This window comes from Neofelis nebulosa, chromosome 5, assembly GCF_028018385.1.
Source record: "Neofelis nebulosa isolate mNeoNeb1 chromosome 5, mNeoNeb1.pri, whole genome shotgun sequence".
Lineage (NCBI taxonomy): Eukaryota > Metazoa > Chordata > Mammalia > Carnivora > Felidae > Neofelis > Neofelis nebulosa.
The window spans coordinates 27,013,044-27,038,964 of record NC_080786.1 but is presented as its reverse complement, the minus strand read 5'-3'; the positions used below and the strand labels follow the sequence as shown (position 1 = coordinate 27,038,964).

Here is a 25,921-nt window from a genome sequence, read left to right as displayed (position 1 = left end):
CAAGCAGGGAAGGGCAGAGAGAGAGGGAGACACAACTCTGAGATGTCAGCACAGACCCAAGTATGGGGCTTGAACTCACGGACTGTGAGATCATGACCTGAGCTGCAGTCAGACACTCAAGTGACTGAGCCACCCAGGTGCCCCTATACCTGAGGTTAGAATACAATAAGGTATAGGAAATCCCTAAGTAATTTTCTTCCCCTCAATTAATAGACCAGGTAGGATCAAATAGGGAGGGAGATGAAAAAAGTATACAATGATCAAGGCAGAAGGAGTAATGGTGATGGTAGAGATGATGGTCAGCTTGGTTCATTGGTGATGGTCATGGTGTAGGAATGGTGGTTATAATTCAGGCAAACGCCTGAGATAGTAGCTATTGCCAGGGGCTGGCTTTTTTGATCTTTTTCTCATGATAAGTAGTGAGTCAGCTACTTTTAAAAGGCTAAGAACAGAGTGAACAATATAAATCAAAGTTTTATAAATTAAATATTTCCAGTTTGACTCACACTATCATTTCAGTGGCATTAAATCTTTATTTCTGAATGACCTTTCCTTGTCAGTGATGGAATATTTTAGCCTTAAGTCACTGCCCTGTTTGCCTCTGTAACATACAGTTACTTTGCAAAGGAACACCTAAATGATTACTGGAACTCATTTAAAGAGTCATTTTGTTATGAGTAATTGGCATATGTGACAATTTACTAAATATTTCTATTTTTCATCAGATAAAATTTTTTGGACTGAGAGTTCTAAGAGAAATATACTATACCATGCCTGAGGCGACATAGCTCATTAAGAACAAATTTAACACATTTAAGTTTAATATTTTAAAATATTAAAAGATAAATTATATATTTCATTTTTCCCTCAGGATATTGACAGATTATTCAGTTAGGAAATGAAAATTAATAGCAAAAATGTGATAATAACATTCCAGATATTAAAATGACAAAAATAACATTTTGTAGCAACATGAAAGTTTTTCTCTTTGAAATTTAAAAATGCTGAAGAGAGGGTACCAGAAAAAACCAGAATGCTTATGAAAGAGAATAGTTTCATGTAAAGCTGATTAAAATGTACATTCTACTACATACTCTCCAATAAAAAACCCCTAGAAACAGCTTAATCCAATAACTTAAATTATTCTAATTTTCCTATGCTTCCTTTTAGTATTTTTTTTTTTTGTCATTATCATCATCATCCTGTTATTTTTTGTTGAGCAACTATATGTTTGGCACTACACTGGACATCTTATATGGATGATTCCTCTTAATGCTCACAAGAGCCTGTGTGATGTCTGTAATTGTCTCACTTTTACAGATGTAGAAACTGAGGCTTAGAGGTTTTTAAACAATTGATTCAAGGGCACAGAGCCGGTAAGTGATGGAGATAGGGATGAAGCCGAGATCTGATTAAGATCCGAGATCTGATTAAGATCAAGATTAAATTCTTAACTACTATGAGATTCTTGTGCACAAACATACATGTTTTTTTTTTAACAGAGTATCTGAATTCTATTTTGTTTTCACTTAACAGTATCACAAACATTTTTCATGTTCGCTACACAATCTTAATCATCCTAACAACCTGTGAACATTGGCCAGGATCCTCCACTGGGATGCACTGCCCTCTAGTGGAATTCTGTTCATAAAGCTCTTTTCACCCTTTCCCCAGCCCCCAGGATGAAGAGGTTTTCTACTGCATCAGTCTCTATAGTTACTATTTTATTTTAATTAGAATAAAATATTAAAAAGTCTTTTTTCCTGTCTTCTTTAATATGATTATTTCCAATGGGCAGGGGGTGGGAAAATCAAGAGAACCTCAGAGAAGTTCAGACATGCACTGTAAGGAATGAGATAAGGATTCATTGTTCTTGGCATTGAAATCAACATGGCTTCTCTGTTCCCTGAAGTAACAGGATATTTCAAGCATCTTTCTTCAAATTACATTAACGGCTTGAGGACATGTCCTTCAGTGTTAGGACTAGCACTGAAAGACAAAGTAGACTCTCTTAGGATCCATACCAAACTTGTAAATACATTTACATCATAGGGAATTAAAACAGATCAGAATGTGTTATCCTCTGAGCTGGCATTAATTTTTCAGTGTTACATATTTCTCTAATGAATATCTTTCACTTTAATACTGTTAAAAATCATCATAGTATTAAAATGCATAATTGCGTGGCTTTGGTTAGGAAAGACTTGGGTTAATATTGTATTGTTTCGGAGAAAACAACAGGAATAGTTTTTTTTGATTTTTTCAAGTGAATTAGGCCATTATTTCTGCTATTGTTCATAAAAAAAAAAAAAAATCCCTGAGCAAAATTGCTGATGCTATCTCCTGGAAAAGGGCTGACTGGTGAGTTGTAATTGTTTTGTGTGCAGCCAGCGGGGCATACTGTGGAGAGGAGGGGGAAACCTGCCCGTTTTATCTTTATTCGAGAGCTGCCTCTTTAAAATTAGATGCCTTTTTATGCTTAGTGAATGACCAGTAGGAAAAAGGAAGAACAGCAAGGACAGGCTTATATAGCATGTATGGTACTTAATAAAAGATAAGAGTTGTTCAAGGGTCCTTAAGGAAATTACATCTCTTCATGCCCTATATTAAAATTGTTGATTTCCTCTGAGCTTAGATTTCAGGAGGAGTGAGAGGATGGCGAAAACCAGACAAAAACATTTTTTAAGACAAATGGGCTAACAAGTAGTACACAAATAACGTACTCATACAAAGGGTAACAAGTCTATGACAAAAATGCCCTTTAGGTGTAGAGGTATAAGGTAGGTAAAAATAATGGAATATATATTTAATAGACTCATTTCATTCCCTGAGAGTTTTTTCTTTCTGTCCAGTTTTCTTGAGGTATATTTGACATGTAACATTGTATGAATTTAAGGTGTTGACTTGATGCATATTCTAAATGATTAGCTCCACAGTGTTAGCTAACACCTTCATAATCTTGTATAATTGCCATTTCTTTTTATGATGAAACATTTTATAGCTACTCTCTTAACAACTGCCTAGCACACAATACAGTAATGTTAACTATAGTCACCTTACTGTACGTTAGATCCCCAAAACTTACTCATCTTATCACCAGAAGTGTATACCCTTTGACCAACACCTGCCTACTTCCCCTATCACCCAGCCCCTGGTAACCACTACTCAATTCTTTTTCATGAGTTTGGCTTTTTTAGTGATATCATACAGTATTTGTCTTTCTCTGTCTTATTTCACTTAGCATAATGCCTTTAAGATCTATGTGTGTTGTCATAAATGCCAGGATTTCTTTCTTTCTCATGGCTGAATGACATTCCATTGTGTGTACATACCACATTTCTTTATACATTCATTTGCGAATGGATATTTAGGCTGTTTCCCAATCTTGGCTATGATGAATATATTGTGATGAATATGATGAATATATTGTGATGAATATGGGAGTGCAGATAGCTCTTTGAGATCTTGATTTCATTACCCAGAAGTGGGATTGCTGGATCACCTGGTAGTTTTTTTTTTTTTTTTTTTTTTGTCCAAACTCCAGACAGTTTTCCATAGTGGCTTTACCATGACCAATTTACATTCCCACAAGCAGTAAACAAGGATTTCCTTTTCTACACGCCCTCACCAACACTTGTTGTCTCTTGTCTTTTTTACCATAGCCATTTTAATAGGTATCACGTGATAACTCCTTCAAGTTTTGATTTGTATTTCCCTGATGATTAGTGATGTTGAGCACCTTTTCATGTGTCTGTTGATCATCTGCATGTCTTTGGAAAAATCTGTATTCAGTTCCTCTGACCATTTTGTAATTGGATTGTTTGTTTTTGCTATTTAATTGTGTGGGTTCTTTATATATTTTGGATATTTACCCCTTATCAGATATATGATTTGTAAATATTTTCTTCCATTCTTAAGTTGCCTTTTCATTTTGTTGGATTTTGTTTTGCTCTGCAGTAGCTTTTTGAAAAAAAAATTTTTTTTAACATTTATTTATTTTTGAGACAGAGAGAGACAGAGCATGAACAGGGGAGGGGCAGAGAGAGAGGGAGACACAGAATCTGAAACAGGCTCCAGGCTCTGAGCTGTCAGCACAGAGCCCAACGCGGGGCTCGAACTCACGGACCGTGAGATCATGACCTGAGCCGAAGTCAGACGCTTAACCGACCAAGCCACCCAGGCGCCCCTGCAGTAGCTTTTTGTTTGATGTAGTCTCACTTATTCCTTTTTGCTTTTGTTGCCTATGCTTTTGGTGTCATATCCAAAAAAAACACTTCTAAGATCAATGCCAAAGAGCTTTTCCCCTATATTTTCTTTTAGGAGTTATCTGGTTTTAGGTCAAATTGAAGTCTTTAATCCATTTTGAGTTAATTTTTGTGAGTGGTGTAAGATAGACGTCCAATTTCATTCTACATGAGTTTATCCAATTTTTCCTTTATCATTTATTGAAGAAACAATCCTTTCACTACAGTGTTTTCTTGGCTCCTTTGTCAAATATTAGTTAACCATATATGCAAGGGTTAGTTTCTTGGTTCTCTATTCTGCTCCATTGGTATGTGTCCATTTAAAAAATTTTGTCTAAGTTTATATATTTATTTTGAGAGAGACAGAGAGAGGGAGCAGAGGAAGGGCAGAGAGAGAGGGAGAGAGAGAATCTCAAGCAGGCTCTGCACTGTCAGCGTGGAACCCAACGTGGGGCTCAAACTCACAAACTGTAAGATCATGACCTGAGGCGAAACCAAGAGTCAGATGCTTAACTGACTGAGCCACCCAGGGGCCCCAGTATATGTCCATTTTATGCCAGTACCATAGTAATTTTATTACTGTGGCTTTATAGTATAGTTTGAAATCAGGAAGTTTATGCCTCCAGCTTTGTTCTTCTTTCTCAGAATTGCTTTGGCTATTTGGGGTCTTTTGTGGTTCCATACAAATTTGAGGATTGGCTTGTCTATTTCTATGAAAAATTGTCATTAGACTTTTGATAGGGATTACATTGAATCTATAGATGGCTTTGGGTAGTGTGGACATTTTAACAATATAAATTCTTTTGTTCCACAAACAGGGGGTCTTTCTATTTATTCATGTCCGCCGAGAGTTGATGTTCATTCAGTATATCCTATTTGGAATCAAGGTTTGATTAAGTAACGACCTTTGCTATTTGTAGATCATAAATAACACATAATATCAAATATCAAAGTAAATGTTTCAGTTGGAAGACTTTCAGGATTTTGATGTTTTCTATAGGTCCCTCTACTTTCTGTCTTATTATTTTAAATACATATAGAGTGCTAATACTCTAAGACAGAATTCCTCAACCTGTTTTGAGGCTAATTGTGTGTGTGTGTGTGTGTGTGTGTGTGTGTGTATGTGTGTGTTCTGTACATTGTAGGATGTTTAGCAGCATCCCGGGCCTCTAACCACTAGATGTCAGTAGCAACCCTGCCCCTCCCCCCATCTTGTTAAGACAATAAAAAATATCTTTGGACATTGTCAATATCTTCAAAACACTTGTGGCATGGCTGTTTATTAATGAGGTGGGATAACAGTATAGTATGGCAGTATAATATAGTATGGTATGTTTTCCAAAGATCCTATCCCAATGTCGTATATATGCTTCACCACACTTGCTCTTCTTGTAAGGTGACCTTGGTATGCCTTCATCGAGAGGTCTATTGATTTTTTTCTCTTGAAACTGGGTGGAACTTTGTGACTACCTTACCCAATATGAGGTGGCGGATGTGACATTGTGTCACTGAGGCTAGATTATAGAAGGCAACACAACTTCCCCTTGGCTCTCTCTCACTGGGGGCCTGAACTTGGAGCCTATCTACTATGTTGTGAGGTCAGCCAGGTCACTTGGAGAGGCTGTGTGTGGCTATTGCAGCAGACAACTCCAGCTAGACCTCCACCACAGCCGGGACCAACCTCCAGACACGGGAGTTACAGAGCCTTCAAATGAGTTCAACTGCCAGCCTTTATGTCTCCGCCTGAGACCTCAGACATCGTAGAGATAAGCTCTCCCTGTTTGAATTCCAGGTCCACAGAAACCATGAGAGATAGTAAATTCTTTTTATTTTATACCACTATGTCTTGAGATAATTTCTTATACAGCAATAGATAATTAAAACATGTAGCTAAACAGCTTCTTCACTATAGAGAATGAACTGGTTATGAGAGGGGAAGTGGGTGGGGAGATGGGTAAAATAGGTGAAGGGGATTAAGAGTACACTTATCATGATGAGAACTGAATAATAGTATATAGAATTGTTGAGTCACTATCTTGTATACCTGAAACTAATATAGTATATAATGCTGTGTGTTAACTATATTGGAATTAAAATAAAAAAACTTAAAACATGTAGGTTAAATCAGTTCCCTAATGTGCATTATATACATATATAAGCAATTAAGAGGGTATAATATTACTTGATTAGGATTAGGATTAGCCCCTAATAGTGATGTTATACTGTCTCTCCCTTCAACGCACAGGCATTCCAATTCCTAAAAGAAATAAGTCTCAATCTTCCTGAATTCCATTAAAAACAAAACATTCAAAACAAACATACCTATACTGTAACTACCAGATTCTTCTCTATACCACCATCTTGATCACTAGTCCACAGAAACATCACGATGTTGATTCATGATATGGCAAGCACTGTCAAACTGAATCAATTAACATTTTAGGGGAATTTATATTCCTACAAGCAAACCATATTCAGCTGTTAGAAACACATGAACTAAAGGCCATGAGTTTAGTTTTATTTTTTAAGCCACATGGGCATACTTGCCTGCTACAAACAAGAGACTGTAAAGGTCACACTGTAATATGAAAGTCATCTTCAGTATAATTGCAAACTCAACACTGGTGTCCCCTGGAATTAAGTGACTTTAAAATTCTAGAGTAAAATAAATTTGTTAACTTTTTACAGGATTCTATCAGTTAAAAAAGATTTTTGGTTATAAGTAATAGAAAATCCAGCCAACAGTGGCTTAAACAAATGTTTATTTTTCTCATGCAATCAGAAATTTGATTCTATATATATACTGTATATATATACAATTCTATATATATACTGGGACCACTGACATTGGTTCAGAGGCTTGACCACTATTAGGGCCAACATTATTGGGATTATCTTTGCCTTTCCCTCATGCCTCTTGGATCACGGTAATATTATAGATACTATAGCTCTGAAGATCTCATATGTCATCAATGTTGGAAGGTCAGAGGGGAAAAGGTGGTGCCAGCAGATTTCTCCTTGTATCTTGTTGGACAAAAAAAATCCCATGGCCATTCCTAGTGCAAGGGAGACTGGGAAGACAAATATACAGCTTTCACAACCTCTGTGCAAGAGGCAGGCAAGGGAGAAGTTTGTTGGAGGAGTCTGAAGTGTCTGAAATGACTTCAGAAATGATCATTTATCTTGGTCAAATATTCATAAAAACATTGACCAATACAATGTATAGATATATAAGGTCTTCTATATACTCATAAGCTCATCCATCTTATTATAACCCATATACATTATACATCTCAGGTTTCCAAACTGGGTGAAATTTTCATTGGTTAATCAATATATATAGTACGAGCCCATCTTTGTGAAAAATAAATATGAACAACTAGAAATTAAAAACAATGCGGAAGAATAGATACACACTAAAGTATTACCAGACTTATACATCTGTCCCTTTTTTATGTTTTCTCACATATCTATAATAAAACATATTAACTGTAAGACAAAAGAGTAATACATATAGAAAATTAGCATTTAAAATTTTAACTTTAAAAAATATAAACCAATGAGAGAGAATTTCTTTTAACATTGGTATATTGTCTTTCAAATGGATAGACCCACGCATTTGAATGCGTAAAAATCCTATACATGTTGGCATTATCTCATTTAGTACCATTATATCTCATTATCTCAGTCATGTTGTAATGGTGCTACAGGGACTCTTCATTTCTCATGTATTTATTATCTAATGCCCAAAGTTACAATGCTGAGCATAAGAACAACGATCATAAAAAAAACTCATTAATGAACAGACCACCAATAAACTTACTGCCTGGTCAAATATTGTTGTGTACTCAAAAACTAGCACATGTTCTTGTTTAACACATCAGTATCTTTGTGTTTCTCATCTACTGCTTTTGACTTACTGAGAATGTGATCTTAGGTAAGTTATTTACCTCTGTCTCCATTTTATCTTCTGAAAAATGGGGATGTAATGGCATCTACTTTATGGAATTAATTGGCAGTTTAAATGAATTAATATCTGGCATGTTTTAAGTCCTATATAAGTGGGAGCTTTTATTATTTTTTTCAAGATTTTATTTAAATTCCAGTTAGTTAACATACAGTGTAATATTAGTTTCAGGGGCAGAATTTAGTGATTCATCACTTTCATATAGCACCCAGTGCTTATCACAACATATGCTGTCCTTAATGCCCCTCACCCATTTAACCCATTCCCCTTCCAACCTCCCCTCCAGTAACCCTCAGTTTGTTCTCTGTGGTTAAGAGTCTGTTTCCTGGTTCACCTCTCTCTCTCTTTTTTCTCTCCCGTCTCCATCTGTTTTTTTAAATTCCACATATGGGTGAAATCATACGGTATTTGTCTTTCTCTAACTGGTGTATATATATATATATATACATATATATATATATATATGTATATACACCACATCTTCTTTATCCATTCATCAATAATGGACATTTGGGCTCTTTCCATAATTTGGCTATTGTTGATAAGGCTGCTATAAACATCTGGATGCATGTATACTTTGAATCAGTATTTTTGTATACTTTGGATAAATACCTAGTAATGCAATTTCTGGATCATAGGGTAGTTCTATTTTTAATTTTTTGAGGAAACTCCATACTGTTTTCCAGAGTGGCTACACCAGTTTGTACTCCCACCAACAGTGTAAGAGGGTTCCCCTTTCTCCACATCCTCGCCAACATCTGTAGTTTCCTGTGTTGTTAATTTTAGCCATTCTGACTGGTGTAAGATAATATCTCATAGTAGTTTTGATTTGTGTTTCCCTGATGATGAGTGATGTTGAGCATCTTTTCTTGTGTCTGTTAGTCATCTGTATGTCTTTGGGAAAATGTCTGTTCATGTTTTTTGCCCACTTTTTAACCGGATTATTTGGTTTTTGGGTGTTGAGTTTTATAAATTCTTTATAGATTTTGGAAACTAATCCTTTATCAGGTATGTCATTTGCAAATATCTTCTCCTATTCTGAAGGTTGCCTTTTAGTTTTGTTTCCCTTGCCTCTAGAGATGTGCCTAGTAAGAAGTTGCTGTGGCCGAGGTCAAAAAGGTTGCTGCCTGTGTTTTCCTCTAGGATTTTTATGGTTTCCTGTTTCACATTTAGGCCTTTCATCCATTTTGAGCTTATTTTTGTGTATGGTGTAAGAAAGTGGTCCAGTTTTGTTCTTTTGCATGTTGCTGTCCAGTTTTCCCATCACCAATTGTTGAAAAGACTGTCTTTTTTTGATTGGATATTCTTTCCTGCTTTGTCGAGGATTAGTTGACCATACAGTTGTGGGTCCATTTTTGAGTTTTCTATTCTGTTCCATTGATCTATGTGTCTGTTTTTGTGCCAGTACCATACTGTCTTGATCACTACAGCTTTGTTATGTAAATTGAAATCTGGAATTATGATGTCTCCAGCTTTGTTTTTCTTTTTCAAGATTTTTTTAGCTATTTGGGGTCTTTTGTGGTTCCATACAAATTTTAAGATTGTTTGTTCCAGCTCTGTGAAAAATATTGGTGATATTGTGATAGGGATTGCATTAAATGTCTGGATTGCTTTGGGTAGTATAGACATTTTAACAATATTTTTTCTTCTAATCCATGAGCATGGAATGGTTTTCCATTTATTTGTGTCATCTTCAATATATTTTATCAGTTTTCTACACTTTTCAGAATACAGATATTTTACCTCTTAGGTTTATTCCTAGATATCTTATGGTGTTTAGTACAATTGTAAATGGGATTGATTCCTTGATTTCTCTTTCTGCTGCTTCCATTATTAGTGTGTAGAAATGCAACAGATTTCTGTGCACTGATTTTGTATCCTGCAACTTTACTGAATTTGTGTATCAGTTCTAGAAATTTTTTGGTGGAGTCTTTAGCGTTTTCTACATGAAGTTTTCCAGTACTATGTTAAATAACAGTGGTGAGACTGGACCTCCCTGTCTTGTTCCTTACCGTAGGGGAAAAGCTCTCAATTCTTCCCCATTGAGTATGATATTAGCTACTGATCTTTCATATATGGCCTTTGTGATGTTAGGGTATGGTATATTCCCTCTATTCCTACATTGTTGAGGAGTTTTATCTTGAATTGATGTTGTACTTTGTCAAATGCTTTTTCTTTCTCTTCTTCTGGGACTCCTATGATATGAATGTTACTACGTTTGATGGGGTCTCTGAGTTCCCTAAGTCTACTCTTGTGATCGATGATTTTCCTTTCTCTCTTTTGTTCAGCTTCATTATTTTTTATAACCATCTTTAACATCACTTATTCATTCCTCTGTTTCTTCCATCCTTGTGGTCATTACATCCAGCTGGTTTTGAATCTCATTTATTGCATTTTTCATTTCTGCCTGATTGTTTTTTAGCTTTTTATCTTTGCAATAGAGTTTTCCTGATGTCTTCCATAGTTTTCTCAAGCCTAGTGAGTATCCTTATGATTGTTGCCTTAAGTTTTCCATCAGGTATATTACTTATATCTGTTTTGATTAGATCTATGGCTGTGACCTTTTCTTGTTCTTTCTTTTGGGGTGAATAACTGTATCTTGGCATTTTGTCTAGGTCTCTGTCTTCTCTGTGTTAAAAAAGCCTGTTATATTTCTTGTTCCTGAGAGTAATTGCTTTATGAAGAAGAGATCATATGATGTCCAGGGCCTGGTGCTTCAGGGAATGTCTTGGTATATGCTGTGTGGACTCTACTGCTAGGCTTTGGCTGCTCTATCCCTCAGGTCAGTCATTTGCAGAGGTTCTCCTTGCCTGTAGTGGGCAGTATTTGGACCTGGGCCAGAGTATGGCACATTTTAATGAGGTGTGCTCTAGTGCTTGTTAAATGAGATCTCATGCTTCTTCCAGTAGAACTGAAGCCTTGCAGAACTCTATGGTTGGTAGATGTGGTGCATGCAGAGGTTTCTGCTGGTCTTCTGGGGACAGGGTCCACTGTGTTGGTCCTTAGGCACACTTGTAGGAAAAAAGCAGTAACAGCAGGGTGCAAGAGGGCAGGACTTGGTGTAAGCAGGCTGGGCAGCCAGTGTTGGCACTGTTCTATTTACTGAAGTTGGTTTATGCTGAAGGACACAGGAAGGAAATGGCCCCAGCCAGCTTCTTTGTCCCTGGAGAGGGACTCAGTGCTTGCTGCTCTCAGGGAAGCACCCCAGAAGAGCAAATAATTTCCCCTCATGTATCCCAGGCATTTTTCAGATCTCTGTCTTATGTTGTTTCTGGGTTGCTTGCCTGCCTTCTCTCTAGGAGCAGCGCAGAACCCTCTGGACCCTCTCCCAGGCAAGCCTGCTGACTTTTAAAACTCCAACCTTTAGGGACCTGGTGTGGCAGGGACCGGTGCTGGTCCTCTGGGAAAGGGTCTGTCCATGCTGGGACTGTTGCAGGTTTGATCGAGTAAGGGAGCTGTGCCAGAACACAGGCACATGGGATTCGGAGCAAAGCAGGCTAAACAGCCAGTGTCTGGGTTAGCCACTCTCAACAGGTGTGTCCGGGCCTATGTTGAGGGCTGATGGAGGGAAATGGCAGCTTGGCTCTTTCGACCCTGGAGAGGTGTCTCTGCGAATGCCACCTCTCTCAGATGTGCTCCAAGAAGAGTGAACAATTTCCTCCTCGTGTTCCTTAGGTGATCCTCTCAGATCTTGCTGTCAGCCCTAGGGTTGCTTGCTTGCCTTCTCTCCAGGAGCAGGGCAGCACCTTCTGGGCTCTATCCCAGCCAAGCCCACAGACCCCTAAAATCCCAGTCTTGAATCCCCATGGGTTACAAAAACTCATGAAAATCAGTCCCTTTCATTTTCCCAGCCTGCCTTTGGGGAAATGTTCTCCTTGTGCCTTGCCCTGGGTGCCTCTCTCTCTCTTTCTTTCTCTCCCCTCCCCCTTGCCTTTCTCTGCAACCAGGGCTTCCTCCCCTCTGCAACATCCGTGATTCTTTTCTCCCTCAAACCACATCTCCGTACTTCCTGCCTTCCTTGATGTGATCTTTTCTCTCCCTTTGGTTATGCAGTTTGTTCTGTCAGTCCTCAGGTTGATTTCTTGTGTATTTAGAATGATTTGATATTTATCTAGCTGTGTTTAAAGGAGAGACAAGCCTAGGGTCCTCCTACTATGATGCCATCTTAGCTCCCCCCCCCAACTTAGCAAGTTATTACTATAAGCTCAAGTATAGAAGTCAAAAGGATACTGGATATATGAGCTCAGGGGCCAGGTAAGGGTTTGAGAGAAAAAAAAATAGCATTATCAGCATATTGATATTTAAATACACAGAACTAGAAAAAATCACCTAAGAGGGAAGTTAGATGGAGATCAAGTATCTAGAAAAACAGAAGATGCTCTAAGCATACTATTGAATGGGGCCCAACCAGTAGGCACCATATTTGCTGAACCATTTACTCAACACTAGAAAAATTCTATTCATGGTGCCTACTTAACTTGGTAACTGGTGTCTTTTCTACAAAGACTCAAAGAAAGAAATCTCACCTTGAAGTTGGTCTAGGGAAAATGTGTGGGTTTTTTTCCTATATTAATTAGTCTGTTTTCCTTTACCAGACAATGAGAACTATGTGAACCACAAATTTCCTTTTTGGGATTTGTTGTCGTAATTTCAAAGCTAAATAGAAAACTCATCTGAAGTTAAAGTACTATTTCTTTGCTCCTTTTAATAACCCTTTATTGTTTCCCTTTTCATCATCTGACTTAAACTTGTAAAGTCAGTTTAAATCCTTTGTGGGAGAGAATTGGTACAGGAGTAGAAGTGGAAAAAAAGTGGCAAAGTAGAGGAACGGCACTCTAGATGGATTCTGTTTGCCCACATCCATCATCTCTCACTGTCCTTCTCAGGCCCCTGCAATGGCCTCTTTGCTTCTAACCTGTCAAACTTCTCCCCACCAGGAGGCCTTCACATTTACTCTTTCCTTTGCTTAGAAGATTCTTTCCCTTACTCTTTTTGTAACCAAAACTCGGTCATCTTTCAAGTCCCAGATTAAATGCCAACAGTTCAGGAAGCTCCTACCTGAATGCACCCCTCCCCCCATTACATCATCTCACACACCCTGTACTTTATCTTATAGGACTTATTATCATTAAAATTTTAAAAACTTGGTTTAGGGGTGCCTGGGTGGCTCAGTTGGTTAAGCATTCGACTTTGACTCAGGTCATGATCTCATGGTCTGTGAGTTGGAGCCCCGTGTAGGGCTCTGTGCTGTCTGTTCAGAGCCTGGAGCCTGCTTCACAGTCTGTGTCTTCCTCTCTCTCTCTGCCCCTCCCCCATTTACTCTCTGTCTCTCTCAAAAAATGAATAAACGTTAAAAAAAATAACCAACTTGGTTTAGCCTTTGCATTCCCATTTTTTCAAGAATAAAGTTTCACCTAACATTACACATTTGAAGGTAACTGGGGGCTAGCTCTCTCTCTGTCTACTAATCCCTTATGTAATTATGAAACAGCTATAGGTCAGGCAGCTTAGGTGTTTTTAAATAAGATACAGGGAAGTGATAGCAGAATGAAATAATTACCAATTTTAATAACATTTTCTGCCATTTCTTTCACTCTGAAATATTCAGTCCATATTTAAATTTCCCCAAATATGCATGAAATATCTTCATAGCTTTTTTAATCCTGGGTCAGGTTGAGGTTTGTACATTGCATTTGAGTCTTATGTCTCTTTGAATCTTTTACTCTAGAAAAGTCTCTCCATGTTTTTCATAGTATTGACTTTTTGAAGAATACAGGCTGATGTTCCATTTTCTGGGTTTGTCAGATTGTTTCCTGATGGTATTGCTTAAATTATTCCTCTATCTCTTTTACTTTTTATAAGCTGAAGTTCAGTCCAGAGAAAGGCTATCAAATAAAAATATAGCATGAGCCACTTATAAAATTTAAAGTCATCTGGTAGCTACACTTTAAAAAGTAAAAAAAAAAAAACAGATTAGTTTTAATAAGATATTTATTTAAACCAATATATCTGACTTATAGGACTTATTATCTGTCAATATAGTCAATATTAAAAGATATCAGTGATACTTTTTTTCAATTTTTTTTTGTGCTAAGTTCTTTAAATCCTGTGTGTGTGTGTTTTTTTTTTTACACACTTACAGCACATCTCAATTTGGAGTAGCCACACTTCAAGTGCTCAGTAGTCAGGTATGGCTAGTGCCTATCATATTGGACAGTGAGGTCTAGAGGCTTGATTAGATTCAAGTTAAACATTCTTGGTAAGAATGCTACCTGGGTGATACTGTGTATTGTCCATTGCATTATATCAGGAGCCTTGCAATACTACTTGCAATACCTACTCTTAGCAATATTAAGTTTGATCACTTCGATAAAGGGTTCACTGCCAGAATTTCCCACTAAATGAATGAAAAGATTCATTCTCCATGCTTCCTGACCTAGAAAGTAATCTGTAGCTATTCCTTGGACACCATGAGTCTATCTTGTTGCCCCAACCCTTTCTGCCCGATGCATGTAGAATCCATTGATAGTCTTTGTGGCAATCAATTATTATATTGCAGTTACACAGTGATAATTTCCTATGATTCCCTTTACTTCTGTTAGCTGGCAGTTTCTACAAAAAAAGAAAATGTATTCCTATTACATTAGGAATTCTCTTTTACTCCTTTTCCTTAGGATGCAAGGATTACAGCGAATCCACATGGATACCTCACAGGATTGGAAGTGCACTGGTGGGGTGAGTAGCCCAGAAGAGGTAAGGAATGATAGAGATTTGGAAGATGAATGTATTGGTTAAGGTAAGACTAACAACTGTAGCAAATGATGTCAACATTTCACTGACTTAACACATAGGAGTTTACGTTTGCTTATATAAAAGTCCTGTTTGGGTATTCCTATTTAACAGGTGGTCTTTCTCCAGGTTGTGATTCAGGAACATAGGCTCCTACCATCTTGTGGCTCTGGCCTTACCTAAGGCCTTGAAGTTCCCTGCATCTAGGCTGAAGCAAAGAGAGAGCAGAGAAGGTCATTCACCTCTTAACTGCCTTGACCTGGAAGTGAAATACATAATTTCCCCTTATACTTCCTAGTAGAGAGCTAGTCATTTGGCCCCCCTCATATGCAAGGGGTGGGGTGTTCCTATACAGATACTTTTCTGTGACATCTATTTTCTGTAGAAGGGAGTTAGCCATTGCTGCCACAATGCATCTGAGAGGCTGTTGACCAGAGGATAGAAGAGTGTTTGCTGGCTCTTTACTCTTTATACTCCACCAGTGGCAAGCAAATTTTATTTTTTTATTTATCCTCAAAAGGACTAGGTGAGATTTCTTTAAAAACAAACAAACAAACAAACAAACAAAACCAAAAAACCTCCTGGGCAGCCATGATTGCTACTTAAAAACAGAAAGAACAAAAAAAGAAAAAAAAAAAGAAAGAAATAAAAGGGAAGAAAACCATAGAAGTTCTTATACAAGGCATTGAAAAATAGTTCATGAATTATTTCACAAAACGTACTGGTGGGGAAAAATAGATGTGGGGAAAATGCATGATTGATCTAAACTGAGACAGATTTATCTCATTTCTATACCATGGGTTCTCTGTTGAAGAGATGTTTAAAGCACCTACATACATGGAATTCAACCTCTGAGATATTTTAGGATATAATAATCCTAAAATATTATCTGCTAAACAACTGTGTGTGTGTAGCAATTCTTATATATTCCTAGTCCTAGAACTCATGATTTTGGCCCTAATGGTCACAAACCTTATAAGGCCATATCCACTGATTCAAATATCTATTGAATGTCTACTGTGTGTCAGAAACTGTTCTAGTTGTTGAAGATACCTTGGTGAATAAGAATTACACAATCACTAACCTCATGGGGTTTATGGTGCAGTGGGAAAACAGCCATTAAACAAATAGTTCCTGTCTCTCAAAAATCAAATGATTTCAATGGTAATAAGTGCTATGAAGAAAAAAGTTCATTGTCCATGAGATTATGTAATGGTGGTTGTGGGAAGACTTCAAGAAAGACCTTCCAGAAGTATTGGCACTTAATCTGAGACTGGAAAGAAGAGCAAGTTTTGCTATATAAAGAGTGGGGGAAAGGGTGTTCCAAACAGAGGAAAGAGTAAATGTGAAGGCCAAGTGGTAGAGGGAAGCTTGACAGGTTAGGAACAAAGGGAAGCCACTGTGGGGGACTAAGAGGGGCAGTGAGTGATGCCAGTTATGGTGGGGGGGGGGTGTGGTTAAGGGTCAGATCATGCAGGGTCTTGCTGGCCAAGCTAAAGATTTTTAGCTTTAGCCTAAAATCAGGAGGCAGAACCTAGAAGTATAATCCTTATGATTATAGTTGTATTTTAAAAAAACATTAGTAGTAGACATGTTAGACATTAAAACATTTTACAATGATTAAAACAATGTAGACGACTCGAATGGCAACTCAATGTATAGAAGAGAAAGTCCAAGCAGAAGATCCACCCAAATATATAAAGGAAATTTGTATGTGGTAAATATGACATTTCAAATGAGTTTGGGGGAAATGGATTGCTTATTGACATTTTTGGATACCTTCTTGAGTATCCTTCTTGAGAAAAAATTAAGCTGGACCCGTACCTCAGAAATTTCAGGACACAGAATGAAGTTACAAAAGATCCAGAAGAAATCATGAGAAAAGTACAAAAAATAATATTGTAGGTGGGGAATGCCTTTTCTAAGTAGGTTTCAAAATCTACACGTTGCAACAATGATGGCTTGGACTAAGTCCTGGAGAGATGGCAGTGGATGACTTTAAGGCATGTTTTGGAGGCTGAATCATTAGGGGCAGATGATTATTGAATGGTGGTGGTGGGGATTGATGAAAGAGAGAGATAGTAGAAAGATGTCAAGGATGACTTAATGACTTCTAAATTGGAAGTTTGAGGAATCCAGTGGGTGGTATTCTTGCCTCCTGAGATGGGAAATAAGGGAGGAGGGGATTTTAAAAGGATGACAGAAAAAAAATTCAGCTTTGGGTTAAAATATTTTGTGCTAGAATGTTTTGTGTTAAAATATTTCAAAGGACAACACCAAGAAAGTGAAAAGACAACACAGAGAAGAACTATTTGCAAATCTGATAAGGGACTTGTATCCAGAGTATATAAAGAACTCTTAAAACTCAATAATAAAAAGACAAATAACCCAATGAAAAATTGGGCAAAATATTTGGAGAGATATTTCTCTAAAGAAGATATATGAGTGGCCAATAAGCACACGAAAAGATGATTAACATCATTAGTCATTAGGAAAATGCAAATAAAAACCACAGTGAGATACTTCACACCCATTAGGATGGCTTTAATCCAAAAGAAACAGTGACAATATGGAGAAAATCAAACCCTCACATATTGCTGGTAGGAATGTAAAATGGTGCAGCAACTTTAGGGTGCCTGGGTGGCTCAGTCGGTTAAGTATCCGACTTTAGCTCAGGTTATGATCTCACAGTTCGTAGGTTCGAGCCCAGGGTCCGGCTCTGTGCTGAGAGCTCGGAGCCTGGAGCCTGCTTCGGATTCTGTGTACCCCGCCCATCCCCCCCATCCCCCACTCCCTGCCCCACTTCTGTTCATGCGCGCTCTCTCTTTATCAAAAATAAACATTTAAAAAATGGTGCAGCAACTTTGGAAAACAGTTTGACAGTTTATCAATATGTTAAACATAGAGTTACCATATGATTTTATAATTCCATTCCTAGGTGGTTACCCTAGAGGAAATAACACATGACCACACAAAGCCTTCTACAGGAATGTTCACAGAAGCGTTATTTATAATAACCAAAAAGTAGATAGAACCCAGGTGTTCATCAATCAATGAAAGGATAAACAAAATGTGGAATATATATACAACAGAATATTTGGCAATAAAAAGAAATTAAGTGCTGATACAAACTACAGCAGAGATAATCCTCAAAAGCATGTGAAGTGAAAAAAGTCAGTCAGGAAGACTACATATTGTATACCACGTATATGAAATATCCAGAATAGGTAAGTCTATAGAAATAGAAAGTGGATTAGTGATTGCTTAGTGCTGGGAGGGGTAGGAGAAAGGGAGATAATGGGAGTGACTGCTTATAACTACTGAATTTCTTTTTGGGGGTAATGTGAGTGTTCTAAAATTAAATTATAGAGATAATTGAACAACTCTGTAAATATATAAAAAGCCACTGAGTTGTGTATTTTAAACAGGTGTACTTTATCGTATGCAAATTATATCTCAAGTAAAGCTCTTAAAAATTCAGCTGGGGGATATATTAACCTTCCTAAATAAACCTGTGAATTCTCTTAAAGAACTCTGTTCCGGGGATGTCAGAAGCCACAGAGTTCAGGGAACGATAGGTAGAAGACCAGGGTGGAGAATAAATTGACAGCACGTTTTATTTTCTTCCTCCAGGCGTCAGAGTGAAGCCACGCCCCTTCCTCGTTTCCTAGCAACCAACTCCACCACCATTAGCTTGCTTCCTTAAACCTCTCTCTGTCGTCACTTCCGCTCTGAGACCGGAATGAGGTCAGAGCCGGCAGCTTTCCCGGGAGTTCGGCGTTTGTGTCTGCCTCAGCTGGAGAAGTGTTTCCCTGGAACTGGCGGCCTCCCGTTCTATCCCGAGTCCCACCTCCCCTCCTGGTGGTGAGGCCCTCCAGGAGTCTAGAGGCCTTCGAAGGTCCGGAGATCCGCACGAGGGGAAGGCGAGGCCCAGGAACGCGTGGCTCCCCGGGCAGAGTAGGGGGCTGGCGGGGGCAGCTCCCGGGGTATCTGTGGAATCGCTTCAGCTTGGCTTCGTTCATCTGCGGCACGTTCCCCCTTCTCCGCTGCGGGCCACCGTGGTTTCTGGAGATTGGCATTTTTCGGCGTCCCTCCTCCAACGCCCCACCTCCTGCTTTTGAAGGAAGATCCTTCATACAGAAGACTTGCCCGGCTGCTGACCCCCAATCTCAGACCCTGAAGTGACCCGTCATGACCTCAGTGTGAGCTAGTGACCAACTTGTGACACTTTACAGAGTCCTGGGGTAAATATTTATATGTGCGCATGGCCGTGTGTGTATGTGTGTCTTTTATTTCCTGCAAAATACGAGCTAGGAGAACCCTGGGTTTGTTTGGCAAGTGTGTATTTCGGTTTACTTTTCTTTAACATCTTTGCCAAGGGTTCTTCCCTGTTGTTGCCCATGAGACAACTTTATGCCTTCTGTTTGCTCGTGGGAAGAAACACTGGAATTAGACTGGAAGGGGCCAGGAGTTACTGATTTTTTTGGATCTTAGGTTGGTCTTTGAGGAGTTCAGTAATCTATTTGTATTAGGCGATTTTTAGTCTTAAGTTTTTAATGTATTTGCGCCTTACATCCAAGACTCCAGGTTCTTCTTGGACAAAGACTGTCTCATATAGTACTGTTGTGACCTTCATAGCCCCAAGCACAATGCCGAACCACAGAGTAAAGGCTCATTAATTTTTAAATTTAAAAAGCAGAAAATGCACATTCTAACATTTTCAGCTTAATATTGAAGAGGTCTATTTAAATATAGCTCAGGTTCTGGAAGGACAACATAAAACAACAAGATCTTTTTAGGTAAATGTGTCTAAAATTTAGAGCCTGCCTGCGACACTAGATACGGTGCTCTCAGTGGAAGAGAAATACCGTGCATCTGTCTTTTAGGAAGAGAATACATAAACAATGGTGTTTCATTGCTTATTTCTTCTTTTCTTTTCTCTTTTCTTTTCTTTTCTTTTCTTTTCTTTTCTTTTCTTTTCTTTTCTTTTCTTTAATAGGGCTGTATCCTGACTTACTGACCCGGAGGTGCTTGCTGCCATCATGGGAAATCAGCTCGCTGGCATTGCTCCTTCCCAGATCCTTTCTGTGGAGAGTTATTTCTCAGACATCCATGACTTTGAATATGATAAGAGCTTGGGGAGCACTCGGTTTTTTAAAGTTGCTCGAGCAAAGCACCGAGAAGGCCTAGTGGTTGTGAAGGTCTTTGCAATTCAGGATCCTACGTTGCCTTTAACTAGCTATAAACAAGAGCTGGAGGAACTGAAAATCAGGCTTCATTCTGCACAGAACTGTCTACCTTTTCAGAAAGCAGCAGAAAAAGCATCTGAGAAAGCAGCCATGCTCTTTAGGCAGTATGTGCGAGACAACCTCTATGATCGCATCAGTACTCGTCCGTTCTTAAATAATATAGAGAAACGTTGGATTGCTTTCCAGATCCTAACAGCTGTGGACCAAGCACACAAATCTGGGGTCCGTCATGGGGACATCAAGACTGAGAATGTAATGGTTACCAGTTGGAATTGGGTCCTTCTAACTGATTTTGCCAGTTTTAAGCCCACTTATCTTCCAGAGGACAACCCCGCAGATTTCAACTATTTCTTTGACACTTCACGGAGGAGAACTTGTTACATTGCTCCTGAACGTTTTGTTGATGGTGGATTGTTTGCCACTGAGTTAGAATATATGAGAGATCCTTCAACTCCACTTGTAGACTTGAATAGTAATCAGAGAACAAGAGGAGAGTTGAAGCGGGCAATGGACATCTTTTCAGCAGGTATTTGAATTGGTCAGATTTGCCAAGGGGGGGATGTGCGTATATTTTAACTCTTGAACATCGAAATGTAGCTTTTTAAAAATCCCATATGTTGAAAAATTAATTTCTTGGTACCTCATACACTATTCAGATAGATACAGCAGTCTTTCATTGGACATGTTTAAATACCTATGAAATGCAGAGAGGTTCATTCAAATATTTAAGAAATATTTGAATTCTTCTGTTTGTATCAGGCACTGTCTTTTTTTTTTTTTTTTTTTTAAAGCCTATCCACAACATGCTTGAATTCACCACCCTGAGATCAAGAGTCATATGCTCTACCTACCAAGCCTGCCAGGTGCCCCCAGGCACTGTCTTAGGCACTAGAGACAGATGAATAGTTCTGTCTCTCAAGGTGTTTATGTTTAATGGGGAGATAGATGCGTTATTGAAAAAGGACGCTTTAGTGCAATGTGATTTGCTGTGGTCGTGATAAGAACCAGGTGCTATTACAGGAACCTATAAATATTTAAATTAGTCTCCATGGTATTGATGGATAGAGAGGCAGGATCAGGAAAGGCCTCTTTATTGGAAGGATGATACTTAAACTGACACCTGAAAGATGACTGGGAGCTAGCTATGGTAAGGGTAGTTTGTTTCAGGCAGAGGGTGTTGCTTATACAAAGTCTTGAAGACCAGAGCATGATGCACTGATTTATTGGGACACTTGAAGTAGTTTATCTGGAACATAAAGTATAGAGTGAGGTAAACAAGCCCCACATCAGAAAGGGTCTGGCAGGCCCCTGCTAGCCTACAGGGATATTATCAGATATGTATCTTTGGTAAATGGGATGGAAAATGGGTTGCAGGGGAGCTACCCTGGAGCCCAGAAAACCAGCTAGAAGTAAACTACCACCATCCAGATAAGACGGGACCCTGACTGGCTTAAAGTTGTGACAGAATTGGAGAGAGAGTGGTGAAGAATAATGCTTCAGAGATAGTAGGTAGAATTGTTAGGACTTGGTGATTGATGGGGGAGTAAAGTCAAGAACACTTCTTTCACTCTAGCTTGGGAAACTGGGTGGATGCCTGGTGATGGATGATGGGTGATGGTCACTGACATTGGAGACATAGGAGGAAGAACAGGTAGAGGGGATGGGAACATGATGAAGTCTCTTAGATATATTGAGTTGAAGGTGCCTGGGGGATATCCAGGAGAAGATGTACAACAGACAGTTGATTATAATAAAGGTTTGGTGCATAGAGATTTGGGATAGAGGTGGAGATACTACCAGGAAATAGGTAGTAATTGTAGTCAAGGGAATGGATTTGTAACGAGGGAGAGTTTGTAAAGAAGTGATTCTTAAGCTTTTTTGGGGATCCCCTTAAGTAATTTGATGAAATCAGTGGCCTCCTTCTCTAGAGGAGAGTACCGTGCATTAATATCATACACAGACCACTTGAAGCCAGGCCATGGATTTCAGATTATCTGTGAATTTTTAGGAAGAGAAATGGGCTGAAGATGGTCTCCTAGGGAATACCATGTGAACTCTGCTATCAGTCCCATTTTAAGTTTTGCAAAGGTTGGGTTTAATCTTTTTCCCACCTGTAGGTTTGCCGCAGAGAAAACTTAAATTGAACTGCTTTTTAGATTACTTAGGAAAAGTAACATAATTAATGAATAAGTGTATTTCATTGAGGGGATTGAATAAGAGTTGTTACACAGAATTATACCCGTGTTGGTACACTCACTAATCTATGTCCCAAGGTAATACCAAGGGGGGTGTTTTGGATAAGATAAGAGTTAGCCTCTACGCTGTAAGTATAACAAGATTAGAAATGTAATTCATCAGAGTCCCAAAGTTTTTGGTCAGTGAATTTATCTAAATTTTGAACCATTTTTACATTTTATTTTTTTTTTTAATTTTTTTTTTCAACGTTTTTTATTTTTTATTTTTGGGACAGAGAGACAGAGCATGAACGGGGGAGGGGCAGAGAGAGAGGGAGACACAGAAACGGAAACAGGCTCCAGGCTCCGAGCCATCAGCCCAGAGCCTGATGCGGGGCTCGAACTCACGGACCGCGAGATCGTGACCTGGCTGAAGTCGGACGCTTAACCTACTGCGCCACCCAGGCGCCCCCCATTTTTACATTTTAAACTTACTAAGTATTCTGTAAATAGGACTCTTTTAGCGTAGAAATGTGATCATGTTTTGACCTTGGCATCACTTGCAGGCTTAAAATTTTTTTTAAAAATTATTTATTTTGATATAGGCTTTTTAAAAAGAAAATGAGGTGTGATTGGCACATAACATATTATATTCCTGTGACTTTTAACTGGAAGTTTGTTTTAAAATTTCAAGGGTCGATGCGATGTGTATATTTATCCTTTCTGTGTGCATTATAGTTCCATAAACTTCAGCAGAATTCTTACTCAGTATTTGTTTTTCCAGGCTAGAGTCCTATGCTGTTTTGGTTGAAGATAGACCCTTTCATTTCTTTGAAAGAGGTGGGTGGGATGTGTCCACCTCCTACAGCTCGGGTTTTAAATGTTAACTTTCCCCCATCTTGATGCATATCCATGGTTCCTGGCTGCTAGTTTAGGAGAATAGTATATATTCTCTGGTCATATAAACGGGCAGAGCCTTTTTCCTGGAGATCTTTCATTCATATGCTTGACAAATATTTGAGCATTCTGTGTTTATTATGTATGAGACACTGTTGTAAAGATGTTGGGGGTATGGCTGTGAATAAGACTGACAGTTTTTTTGCCCTTAAGGAACAGAAAACGTTCTAGTGGAGGAGAGAGAATAAACAAGGAAGGAAGTGAATTTTTATCAGTGATAAGAGTGTGACAGAAGTTGGACTTCTAAGTGTTAATGACAAGGGCTGGTAGGAGACTACTTTAGATAAAATGGTCTGAGAAGACCTCTCTAAGAAGGTAACATTTGAGCTAATATCTGAATTATAAGGACTTAGTGTTGATAAAAACACCTTGAACAATTTGTTCCATAGGGAAATACCACCTAATAACACCTATTCCGAACAACGTTCTAAAAATTGCAAGAAAAAAGTCCTGTATTCAACTCTGTATTAGTCTGCTGGGGCTGTCATGACAAAATACCCCAGCCTTTGTAGCTTAAACAAGAGTTTATTTTGTTCCAGCGCTGGAGGCTGGAAGTCCAAGATCAAGGTGCCAGCAGGATTGATTTCTCCTGAAGCCACTCTCCCGTGTTGCAGATGGCTACATTCTCACTGTGTACTCATATGGACTCTTCCCTGGTACATCTTATAAGGACACCAGTCAAAATGACTAGAGCCCCATCATTTAACTTCAATTACCTCTTTAAAGGCCCTATCACCTGTATTTAGTTAGGTTCAGGTACTGGGTGTTAGGGCTTAAATATATGAATTTTGGGGTGTGGGGAGACACAATTCAGTTGTAAATAGTGAAACGTAGCTATGTTTCTTTCTCTTTCTGACTACTTAGAAATTATTTCAAACTTACAAACTTGAAAAACTTGAAAAAATAAAAATAGTACATAGAATCCCCAGATTCATTTGTTAACATTTTGCTCCGCTTGCTTTATTACTTGTACATTATTTTTGCACTGCTGCCCCGCCCCACCCCCCATGATTTTTTTCCTAAGTTCTGTACATCATGGCCCTTTACCTCTAGATACTTCAGTATGTATTTCCTAAGATACTAGTTTCCTAACACAACACTTATGTAATTGTGTGTTGCAGTTATGAACTGCAGCAAATTTAACATTGATAAATAATTTACAGTTTTAATTCTAATTTTGTTTTTGACCCAGTATTGTCCCTTATAGAATTTTAACTGCTCCAAGACAGGACCCAGTCTAGGGTTTGGTATTGTATTTAGTTGTCATGTTTCTTTAGCTTCTTTTTTGATGTGGACCATTTTTTTTTTTTTTTAAATGTTTGTTTATGTTGAGAGAGATGGAGAGAGAGAATCTCAAGCAGGCTTTGCACTGTCAGGGCGGAGCCTGATGTGGGACTCTGAGATTATGACCTGAGCCAAAATCAAGAGTTGGACACTTAACTGACTGAGGCACCCAGTCACTCCAGTGTGGAACATTTGCACAGCCTTTTTTTTGTCAGCATGACATTGACATTTTTTGAAGAATACATCTCCTCTTAAATTTTTAAAAATTATTTTTATACTTTTTATCTTAAACAATAGAAGTTGCAAAAATAGTGAAGAATGCTTCTCCCAGCTTCCCCCACTAGTGATACCATATATGACTGTAGTGCCACATCAAAATCCGAAACTGACATTGGAGCATTACTGCTAACTATATACAGGCCTTATTCAGTTTTCGCTGGCTTTTACCTGTATTTTGTGTGTGTGTGTGTGGTTGTGTGCACTCATGCACCTCCACCTCTTTGTTTTTTAATAGAATGTACCTCATTTGGGGTTTGTGTGATTTTTCCTTTTGAATAGATTGAGGTTATTCATTCTCAGTAGTATACTATATATGTGATGATGCATCTCACAGTATCACATCAAGGGGCAAATGGTGTTTGTTGGTGATGTTAATTTTGATCACCTGGTCAAGGTGTTGCCTGATTTTCCCCTCTATTGCTACTTTCTGGTTTTTTTGTTTTTTGTTTTTTGTTTTTTTTAGTCCCTTGCAACTAATAAGCAGCCTGTGGGAAGAAACTTTTAAGACCATGCAAATACACTGCCAGTCATCACAACTTCTTGATTTGGCATCTATTGATGATGCTTGCCTGATCCTGTCTTTACTTGATGGTTGCAAATGATGATTTTCCAACTCCAGCACTTCCTTCACATTTACCAGTAGGCTCTCAGCATTCTAACATGCTCAGGTGTCTTCTCTTTCCTTTCCTTTTTTTTATTATTGGTATGGACTTGTTAGCATTTTGGGGGGGATTTTTGTGTCTGTATTCATTGGAAATATTGGTCTATAGTGTTCTTTTCTTGTGATGTCTTTGGTTTGGTACCAGGGTAATTCTGTATTGAGAAGTGTTCCCTCTTCTCCTGTTTTTGGGGGGACAATTTGTCAAGAATGGGTAAGAATTTTAATATTTGACAGACCGTGAAGCCTCTTTTAAGGCATCTTGTCTGAGGCTTTTCTTTTGTGGAAAGTTTATTATTAATTCAATTTCTTGACTGGAA

General features: G+C 38.4%; 1 protein-coding gene and 1 long non-coding RNA gene across 3 annotated transcripts in view; both read left to right on the top strand.

Moving 5' to 3' along the window:
* Positions 1-19,279, top strand: part of LOC131511832 (uncharacterized) — a 66,376-nt gene extending 47,097 nt beyond the window's left edge. The window contains exons 3-5 of one of the 2 annotated variants that reach the window (XR_009261767.1): positions 14,886-14,946; positions 17,939-18,227; positions 18,634-19,279. This is a non-coding gene — a long non-coding RNA (uncharacterized LOC131511832). The remainder of the gene's footprint in view (positions 1-14,885; positions 14,947-17,938; positions 18,228-18,633) is intronic. The other variant, XR_009261768.1, reaches the window with a different exon arrangement.
* Positions 19,280-20,004: 725 nt separating this feature from the next.
* PIK3R4 (phosphoinositide-3-kinase regulatory subunit 4) overlaps positions 20,005-25,921 on the top strand; it is a 72,709-nt gene continuing 66,792 nt past the window's right edge. The window contains exon 1 of the mRNA XM_058729868.1: positions 20,005-20,775. Coding sequence (XP_058585851.1) covers positions 20,043-20,775 — 733 coding nt within the window. The 5' untranslated portion in view covers positions 20,005-20,042. The remainder of the gene's footprint in view (positions 20,776-25,921) is intronic.